This window comes from Arachis ipaensis, chromosome B04 (assembly GCF_000816755.2).
Source record: "Arachis ipaensis cultivar K30076 chromosome B04, Araip1.1, whole genome shotgun sequence".
NCBI classification, from domain to species: Eukaryota; Viridiplantae; Streptophyta; class Magnoliopsida; order Fabales; family Fabaceae; genus Arachis; species Arachis ipaensis.
In genome coordinates this window covers 124657634-124668468 of record NC_029788.2, presented here as the reverse complement: position 1 = coordinate 124668468, position 10835 = coordinate 124657634, and the positions used below count along the sequence as shown (strand labels likewise).

Sequence of the window (10835 nt, the reverse complement as noted above, 5' to 3'; positions counted from 1 at the left end):
TATCCATATGACCATATTTTATAAATAATTTATTAAAATTAGCTTTTTTAAAATATTTTTTTAAGAAGTGATTCAAAAGTATCCTGAAAAAAAAAAAAGTGAGTTATGTTAATGCTCTGAATTTAAAAAGCAACTTCTTTATCTCGAATATAATTTTGTTATTGCTTCATGATTTTTTTATTTACAAGTCTTTTGGAGTTTGGACAACTACATATCTATTTTTCTCCTTTTTTTTCATAGAAAAAGTTATTAGAAGACTATTTTTTTATTTATCTTGCATTTGAGTTAGCATTCACTAACTCGCTCACCATATCTTTTACGAAAAATATTTTCTTATATTATTCTCTTTTCTTAAATTAGTAACTATAGTTGGTCAAACTAGTTAGATGATCATATATAAAATAATTTATATTGTTAGTGTATTAAAATCAAAATTAATTAAAAATTATAAATAATAATTTGAATAATTATTTAAATTAATTATAAAATTTTTAAAATTAAACACTTTAATCTTTTAAATTTCATCAAAATTTAGTTATTATTATTATAATTTTTACATCATTAATAATCAAATAATATTATTTTTCATAATATTTTAATATTAATAAATAAATTTTTATTTTAAAAAATAAAATATAATTTTTTATTATTTAATAATTTTTTTATATATTTTTTTTAGTTTTATTTATTAAAATATTTATTAAAATAATAGTAAGAGATTATATTTTATCTTTTGAAATAAAATTCAAAATTTAAAGGATAAAAAAATTCTAAGTCATCGTTAGTTGTTGGGGCAGATGGTAATGGCTTTTCCACTTTCCAATTCAACCTTCTTGTGCTCAAAATTGAATGGCACAGGTACAGGCAAGTGGGTGGAGGGGCTTTTGTCACCATGGTCTGGTTTGAAGCATCTGGGCATGTCAGCTACGCCAAAGCCCCTTGTTATGAGAGGTGAATAGAATAATACAATAAATACAATAGAATGGAATAGGCTCTTCCTTTCCTTTGTTGACTGATTTGATTTGCAGGTAAAGAGGGGTTGTGGAAAGGCAAGGTGGTGTACGCGTCTCTGTTTGGAGTTGGAGCTCCTGAAGCCCTGGTTACTGGGGTGGTTGCTCTATTGATTTTCGGTCCAAAAGGTCTTGCGGAGTTTCCAACCCACAATTAGAGAACTTCAGGATGTTTCCAGGGAGTTTAAGACCACACTGGAACGGGAGATCGGTCTTGACGACATTTCAACTCCACCAAAACAGACCACCTACAATTCTACTCTTGACCCTAGTTAGTCTTTCTTTTCTTTTCTTTTCTTTTTCATTCTATTCAATTCACTTGCAAATGATGCGATTCTGATAATGCAGATGGCACAAGAGATCCAAGCAAAGCCTACAGCTCTGAGGAGTCTAAAGAAGCCATCCTGCCTCCTCCTGGTTAGTCCTTTTTGCTCACTTTTTCATCCTTTATAATCGCCAGCTGCCCCCTTACCATCATTCTTTATCAAACAGCAACTGCTGCGGAGCCACAGTCTCAGAAGCCAGAAACTGACAACTCGCCTCTCGATTCTTCAAGTCAATAGTCATGGGAACAAATGTCAAGGTCGAGCAATTTTGTTACCTCGTTAGAATTGTGTAAAACCATGTTCTCTTGTTTTATCGGAATCTGTTCTAGTTAATGACTTTACTTGCCAATGTATTCTTTTTATGTTCGCCGCTCTTTTCGAGCTCCACATGCCGGTGAGTGGTGGCAGTTGGAAGGGAAGAGGTGCGGCAGTGATGAGGGCGACGATGAAGGAGGCGGTGGTGGTGAGAACGAACAAGTGGGAATGGGTGGTGTTGTTCTGATAATGGTGATGATGGTGGTGGTAGTGAGATAAGGGTTGGAGGTGTTGGATTTGGACGGATGAATTAGGATTAGGGTTAGAGGAAGGAGGGTTAAAATTAGAAAAAGAAATTTTGATTAATGGTTGACTATCAAAAATTTTAGAGAAGGATAAAATTGAAATTATTTCAAAGGTTAAAGATAAAATTAAATCAAATTAAATATTATGAGTAATTTTAAAAAATTTTAAAAATGTTAAAGGCTAAAAATATATTTTAACTTATTTTTATTTATTATATATTTTTTAATAATTTTTATTTTTTTGATTAATAAAAATATTATAAAACAATGATAATTTTTGAAAAAAATAAAAAATATTCAAAGAGACTATTTTGAAATTTTTAAAAATTTTTAAAGATTGATTTGAGATTTTGTAAATTTTTTGAGGATGGATTTGTATTTCATCCTAGAGATTGATTTGTCTAGAACGCATGCGGAGACATTTATGATTATATGTACGAGTTAATGTTAATGTTTCATATCAGTCGTCATTGTTAATGACTAATAGAGACGGATTGTATTATCTAATAGAACTATTTTGTGTATTTTAAAATATGAGAAACTAAAGTATTCGAAACCAACTTGGGTTGGTCGAGTGGTCAGTTCACTCGTTCGCTTAAGCAAGTGTGGGGGTTCGAATCCCGCCTTGTACATGCAACAACCCATTGGCTAGCGACAGATCTTTAAACGGAGCTTCGATTCGCAACAGATTAGTCATTGACCTGTCGGGATAGGGAATACCGTGGACAATAAAAAAAAAAACCTAAAGTATTCGATTTTAATAACCTCACTTATTTGGATAATTACTCTAACAATTTTGTATTTGGATAAATAAAAATATTAAGTGAACAAGTATTTTTTTTAACCTAAGTATCTAAGAAGTTTATTTTTTTAAATAATAAAAACAGAAATTTTATGAAATTAATACATAAATTTTAAAAAATACATAATTTTTTGGGTAAAAGTATAAAAATTGTAAGAATAGCAAAATATGAAGAAAAAAAAAGGTTGGTAAGAAGAAAAAGAATACACAAGGAAGAAAAAACGTATTGAAAAAAGAGAAAAAAAAGAGGAAAAACAAGAAAGAAACAAAAAACGCAGCTTGAGAACACAATCTTGGGGGAGAAAGAATATTACGCTTGAATTGTTTTATTTTTAAAAATTTGAAATCTTTTTAAAAACAGCTATATAATTTTTTTGAAGCTATTTTATATTTTCAAAACTAAACTCTGATAGATATAAAAAAATCATATTAGATTTATATTAAAATCAGTTACTAATATAAAATATATTTTAATTAATAATTGATTTTACATGTATTTTTGATTAATACTACATATTTAAGTTTTTTTTTGTTAACTAAGTCTAACCATATCGGTCTAACATAACAAAAATTAATTATGTCAAGCATTATTTCAAGTCTTATTGTTTAACTTGGCTAAACTTGGTGAATAAAAAAAACTTGGATGTGTAGACTCTTTGTTAAATTATCAATTACTAATAGTGATGTACAATAATGAAGGCAAAGACAGAAAGAAGATTTTTCATTACAGACCTGAATTTCAACCTCTGCCGGCGATATCTGCAGAATTCACAGCAAATATGTTGCATGTTAATTTTTTTTTTATTTTTTTAATTTCTACTCTAAATTTAAACCAGAGTTACAGAAGAAAAATCTCTGTTTTGTTTGCAACTGAATCTAGGAAAATTTCCAAATGTTTCAAGAATATTAGTTTTTCAACAATTTTAGAGGATGATCTCAAACAACAACAACAACAATAAAGTGTTCCAGGAATATTGGTATTTCAATTGGTGTTTCAGTTCGTGTTTACAGTGATTTTAAGGACGTTGGTGTTTCAATTGTAGTGACCTAAAAATAAAGGAGGCCTTGGGGTTGGTGATGTTGCTCCAAAAAAATAGTCGTACAATTTAAATGGTTGTGGAGATTTGATAAGGAAGAATGCCGATTATGAAAAAAAGTTGTATGCTCTTGCAACAATTTAAATATTAGTGAGAGGATGGTGAACCAGATGAGAAAGAATTATGGAGGTATTTGAGGGGATATTAGAAGTTTGCATATGCGTGACCCAGAGTTCCCAAGAAATTTGAGCAAGGTATGCAACTTGTGATCGGGGATGGAACTAAGACATGGTTTTGGTATGATTTGTGACTTAGTGAAGGGAGATTAATGGAAAGGTTTCCTCGGCTCTAGTATTTCTAATGATAATGTATGTTGCATTAGTGAATGTGGGGTGTGGGATGGGCATAATTGGGTTTAAAGCTTGGAATGGCGGAGACAGTTGAGAGAGTGGGAGGAATTAAGCGTCTTGCTGCGAATTCTTTCAAAGGTGATAATAAAGCATGGTGAAGTCGACAAATTGGTATGGAAGCATGATAAATTGTTATGATATGTCTTGCTAGCTTTAAGATAGGTTGTTGGAGATGTTATGGATGTCTGTAACTGTTGTAAGCTCTCAAATTCCTCTTTGGGTGTCTTGCTAGTTTAGATATCTGTAACTGTTGTAAGCTCTCACATCCTCTTTAGGAATGTTGTTAGCTTTAAGATAGGTTGTTGGAGATGTTATAGATGTTTGTAACTGTTGTAACCTCTCACATCCCTCTTTGGGTTTGTTGATAGCTTCAAGATAAGTTGTTGGAGATGTTATAGATGTCTGTAGCTGTTGTAAGCTCTCACAGGCCTATTTGGGTATATTGATAGCTTCAAGATAGATTATTGGAGATGTTATAGATGTCTGTAACTGTTGTAAGCTCTCACAGGCCTATTTGGGTGTCTTGATAGCTTCAAGATAGGTTGCTGGATATGTTATAGATGTCTGTAGCTGTTGTAAGCTCTCATAGGCCTATTTGGGTGTCTTGATAGCTTCAAGATAGGTTGTTGGAGATGTTATAGATGTCTGTAACTGTTCTAAGCTGTTGCAGGTCTATTTGGGTGTCTTGACAGCTTCAAGACAGGTTGTTGGAGATGTTATAGATGTCTGTACCTGTTCTAAGCTCTCTCAGGGTTAGACAGGTTGTTGGAGATGTTATAGATGTCTGTACCTGTTCTAAGCTCTCTCAGGGTTATTTGGGTGTCTGGATAGCTTCAAAACAGGCTGTTGGAGATGTTATAGATGTCTGTAACTGTTCTAAGCTCTCGCAGGTCTATTTGGGAGTTTTGTGAGTTCTAAAATTATATATTTAAAAAAAAACACTGAAATACCAATGTTTCTGGAACACTTGAACGCCTTCCCTGAATCTATAGCAAGGAAAACGAAATCACAAGCTGTAACTACTATTACTGAAATCCTTGATCATGGTGATGATGGGCAACATTGGAACAAGATAAAAACTCAGAAGAAGAATAAAGCAAAGAATGGTGTTTTACCGTTTCACTTGAGTTCTTGTGAGATTGCACCCCTTGTTCCTCTTCTCTTTCAACTCCATTATCCATCTTGATTAGTCCAATTCCCTTGCTAACAAATGCCATTGTCCCAACCAAATGAGCTATTCCTAAACTTGATGGTAGATAGATAGATAGACGCGCTTTGCCGAAGATCCTTCTTAGTAATCTTCCTTCAGTGGTTTCCATTCCTTTTTTTTTTTTGGGCATGGACAAACAATGACGGTAAATTTCTCCCTTCTTTCGTATTTTATTAAGTAGAGAAATATTAGGATTATATTTTTATTAATATTATAAATATTTTTAATGTGTTAATAAAAAATAAGTGAATACCCCATCCGGCCCCTAACAATTATCTCGAAAGGACAATGAGGCCCTCAAGAAAAAAAAACACCCGATCCGGCTCTTGGTATTTTTTTTGGATTGATTAACCCCTGTGCCAAAAAAAACAACATTGATTTTTTTTTTGTACAGGGGCCTCGTTGTCTTTTTGAATCAATTGTTCAGGGACCGGGTTAGATTTTTTTTTGTTAAGGACCTCGTTGTCTTTCGAGATAATTGTGAAGGCTATTTTGGGTTTTATTCAATAAATTTTGTTGATAATATATTATTTGTTTTTTTGAGAACGGTGCGTGAAACTGTGAATGTGAACATTATTTAATAAAGTGACCCTTTGCGAAGTTGCAGCTTCACTTTCGTGCTCTCTATCTTCAAGTTTGGGAACAGGTCGTTTGGGAATGGAAAGGAACTAGCTAGTCTAGTCAACGCTTCTCTCCCTTTTTTTTTTTTACTGAATTAATTAGTCGCAGCAACGCGGTTTTCTTTGGATACAAGGTTTCTGATGTAACAACTGGGTTGGGGTGACATTGTTCACTTTTGCCTTTGTTCATTGAACTCCTCTTCTTCTTCTTCTTTCTTCTTCTTCTTCTTCTGCTTCATGGGAGACATACGGGTAATTTCTCTCATCCATCATCATCTGTAATTGTTGTTAGATCCGCTAGCCCAACATTCTTTTATTATTTTCTGTCATAATTTTCTTGTTCAAGTTATTTTAACATTACATTTGATCAGGCTCTTTAGTATATAAGATTGTAGTGGTTCATTTTCTCTTGAGCATTGATATGTAGTATGACCCTCCTTCTCGACCTCCGTTTCGGGTTTTGGCCTCTTATGGCTTCCCATGGGTGAAAAAAGCTACTTTATAATAAGTAATAAGGAAAGGCCAATCCCGCAGGGACGAGGAACTGCTATTCTTTTTCATTTCGATTTAATTTAGCACCAAATCTATGAAATTCAGCGTCTTCTTTTCATGTTGTGGTTTCAAATTGTATGTCTATAATCTGTGGTAGTAATAGCGATTGTAGTTAGTATAGCGACAATATACTTACGATTAGAGACGAGTCAGAGGGTGAGCGATATCGCAGGGTGAATCTAAATTGACCAAGAACGCATCGAATCGGGTTGAACGTGACCCAGTTCGAAAAAGGGTTTCTTTTCCTCTTTTCCCCCAAATTGAGATAGAAACTGCCTCAAAAAGAACATATTTCCATCCTCCCACCACAACCGTTTGCTCACCTCAGTCTCATCTCCGTTGAAAAGCTATTAAGCAAACAGTTTCTTTTTTTTTAACTATTTCTTTTTATTATTTGGCTAATGATTTTGGGCCCTATTATGCTTTCTACAGTTATTCTGAGTTGATTATGTTTTATAATTTGGACTTTCCTATTATGTGTTATTGTTTTATTTAGGACATATCCCTATGCTTTATGCTTGGTTACTTGTTTCGGTCATTTTTATTTCTGGATATCATTTTTTAATTTTATTTATTATTGTTGTTTATGTATCTTACAACACACACATAAAAAATAGATTCTCCATACATATCCCAATTTAATAACCTTCTCTTTATTATGGATGACAGAGTCCTTATGATGAAGCTTCGCGTCTGCTAGATAAAATGGCTGGCATTGTTGAGCAAGTTCGAAAGCTTATCAATGAGGTAAAAGTTGAGGAAGAGTTCTTGATTTGTTAATCATTACTTTATTATTGTTCTTTCTGTTGTTGTTCTTATTTTTGTTTTCTCATTGTTTCTCCATGTAAATCAAGAGGATGATTTTTAAGAAAAAGGTTGAGATTATTGCAGTTGTATAGTTGCGGGTCCTGTTCTTTTTGCCCATTTGATCTAATCACAGAGAAATACTTGTATGCTATTCAAGGAATTACAATCACTCATTCTCATCTTCTATTTGAACTTTAAACACTATCAATAAAAAAAATATGTGGCTGAAAATATTTTTAAAATATCTATTGAGTATGTTCTAAGAACATTCATGTATGATGTATTTCTTCGGCTACCAATGCCACTTTGTTGCCTCTTTGTTTTATTCCTTTCATTCCATAAACACTAACATGATCGATAGTACTCCATAGTGATGAGATGTGTGTATAAGAATACTTGGAGTTGTACGGTATATATACCATGCTATACGGATATCTATGATTGATTATTGTTTAGGAAAAATGAAGGACCAAGTTTTGAGTTTGATTCCGAAGAAAATATGGTCCTTTTTTTGTTTCTTTCTTTTGACAGAAGGATAAAGGTTTGTCCCTAGTCGCCCAAGCTCAAAAGTTGGCTTCTCAGCATTGGATCAAAGCTGTGAGTTATGCAATACTTTACCAATTTTTTTTATTTTAAATTTATTTATATTTTTATTTTATTGTTGTGATAGTAAGGTAGTAGTAGTATGGTTTTGGTGGGAAGAAAAAGTTTTAAAAACTGAAATGGATTCCCACTTCGCTGTTTTTCTCCAAATTGTTGATTCACAAACATATCAGATTGTTCCCGAGGGCGATTCGATGGAAGCTGCAGATCGCCAAATGACTTGGAAGAGTCTGGATCACTCCACTAATAATCTTGACACTGACATGGAAGAAGAAACTATGCATAAATTCCCTTATTGGAAGCTTCATGATGCCATAGATAAGCATAAGCCTGAAGTAACCGTGCAACGCATGTCATCTTATGCGATTTCTGCAAGCATATTTCTTTGGATTTTCTTGATATACAGCCAGAAGCTACTGGCAAAGTATTTGGCCACAAAAGCAAGAGTCTCCATTTTCATAGCTGTTGACATGCTTGGATTGTTGAGTTTCATGGTGCTTGCTTGGGCTCTGGGCGTAAAGATTCTTGTTGGTGGAAAACTCTCTCGCATGAACTGTGCTATGTTCCTCCTTTGGGCCATTCTTAAGCTTTTCAAATCAGATAACTCTATTGATGCGGTTTACCTTCCAATACTCGGAATATTCTTCATCGGGTGGCATGCAATGTCCTCACTGGACACCAAATACCAACACTGTTGAACACGTGTCGAGTTCTCTTGATCTGTGTTTGCATATGCCTCAGCATTCGAACATATGTTATCTAGGGTTTGAGGTGCCTCTCCTTTGGTATACATGTGTGGTATGAGGCATATGCCGCAGCTCTTTTAGATATATATCAAATAGAAATAAATTTCTCACTAGAGAATGCTTTTCTTTTGTTTTATTTGAAGAACATGAGAGAATGCTTGCTTGTACTTATCGTGTTTGTAATTTGAAGGTGTGTGATATATATTGTATTGCTGTTGGAACATACCATTCAGCAGTAGGATTCTACCCAACTTTGGGGCGTAATTATTCTATGAATGAAATATCGTATGCTTAATTATTCAATAGAAACTAGTTTTACTCTAAGAATTTTGTTTGGTTGGGGTAAACATAAATTGAAATTTTCATAGAAGAGTTTCATTGAGTTTCTTGAAATTGTAATAACATTATATACAATTAAAGAATCATAGGAATAGGTTAAGGTTCCCAATAACGAATTTGAAGGTGGTAGTTCACCTGATAGGTTGTTAGCCAAAGGTACCAGGTCATCACGTAGTCAGTTTGGCAGCAAAGAGTTAAGTTAGTAAGTTAGTTATGGGTTTTTTTTTTCCTGAAATAAATTAAAAAATATATATTTATTTCAAAAAACACGTTATTCGATCTTTTTATTTTCCAGATATGTTTTATTTTGGGATTTAGGGTGGCAAACTTCATAATTTATATGAAGTTCGTCGCATTCTTGGTGAACTTTAACTGTCAACACGACTTTTTTCTTGTTTTCAAATTGTTGTCTAACTTCAAACTCATTAGTTGGATCTTGCTTCCATGGGTAAACGACTAATCCAAAGTCATTACATCAAGATTCAACCTGGAGAAGTGATTTGTATGTTACCATAGTAGTTCATCATCTCTTCTTTCTTGTCACCATCATAAGAAATTTTTGCTGGTTCATCATCAGCATGTTTCCGTCATCGGGGTTAATTTCGTACGAATCCATCATCAAATTCCTGATAGCAAAATCCTCATAACTTTTAACATTATCTTCCATCATGTCAGCATTATCAAGTTTAACGTTTGAGTCCTCTTATTAACTGCCTTCAGGTGGCATATTTAGATCGACCATCATTCTTTTAATATTTCGTCTAACAGCTCTACTTAACGGATTATCATCAACAGTATCCGCCCAACTCAACGAGAAACATGAATAATTCCAACAAATGAACATTTGCCCATCGGTTGTGCCACGACCTTATAAGATGTATGTCCTCTTCGTCACGTAACCGTTACCTAATTCAAAACAACAGCAATATTTCTCAAAATCGTGGTCTAATAAACATTATAACAACATAGCAAAGACAATTGTAACATATCTTTTATAAATCAAATTGTTATCTACTTAGGTCGGATATCTGTAGTAATTTTTTTCACTCTTTTCGTGTGTTGCTGCCCAATGGAATATAATATCAAATTCTTCAACACTATTAGACTGATGACTTTCGGTGTCATGTACGTAATTATTGGTTTCCATACTTAAAAACGATAGAACCTTCTTCATCATATATTATTTCACTATCATAATGAATGGATAACAATGAATTTATTGACATTGTAGAGAAAAAAAATGTCAATATGAGAACCAAAGAGAAGAATGGAATTGTGGTTTTGAGTTCTGTTCTCCAGCAGCCATGCTTTTATTTTGGAAACTCCACTTGAAGTTCGCTGTAGTGCAGTGAACTCTATTTAAATTATAAAGTTTGCTGGGATGCGATAAATTTGCCTTAAATAAAAAAAAATGTATCTCAGAAATTAAAGTTCGAATAACGTGTTGCGAAACAAATATTTTTTTAATTTATTTCAGACAAAAAAGACGTCAGTTATGTGTTGGAAAGTCTGTTAGGATTTGGTGCATTCTGATACAGTATATAAAGCATGAAACTAACTAATCAATCAGTAATGAAATCATTCTCATTATTATTCTCTTCTCTAACTCAACTCCTCTGCTACTTTTACTCTTAAGAACACGGCCCTGATGCCTTTAAAAATTAAAATATTGTCTATCTTATGTTATATATTCTTCAGAATGTATGGAAACATATTTTTAATAGTTTTAGATATTTCATTAAAGTGATTTTGATGCATCTCAGTTCAGAAGTTAAGTCAGTCAATACCTTCCAATACTTGCAACAGTTTTCAT

General features: G+C 33.1%; 2 protein-coding genes and 1 pseudogene across 2 annotated transcripts in view; 2 read left to right on the top strand and 1 right to left on the bottom strand.

Annotated features, from left to right (window-relative positions):
• Positions 1–5601, bottom strand: part of LOC107635214 — a 12738-nt gene extending 7137 nt beyond the window's left edge. The window contains exons 1-2 of the mRNA XM_016338615.2: positions 5261–5601; positions 3431–3457 (exon numbers count right to left, since the gene is read on the bottom strand). Of these exons, the coding sequence (XP_016194101.1) occupies positions 3431–3457; positions 5261–5485 (252 nt within the window). The 5' untranslated portion in view covers positions 5486–5601. The remainder of the gene's footprint in view (positions 1–3430; positions 3458–5260) is intronic.
• LOC110262365 lies at positions 776–1893 on the top strand (annotated as a pseudogene).
• On the top strand, positions 5963–8986 carry LOC107635215. The gene is made up of 4 exons (XM_016338617.2): positions 5963–6227; positions 7197–7274; positions 7866–7931; positions 8111–8986. The coding sequence occupies exons 1-4, from the start codon at positions 6213–6215 to the stop codon at positions 8633–8635; spliced, it is 684 nt and encodes a 227-aa protein (XP_016194103.1). The 5' UTR covers positions 5963–6212; the 3' UTR covers positions 8636–8986.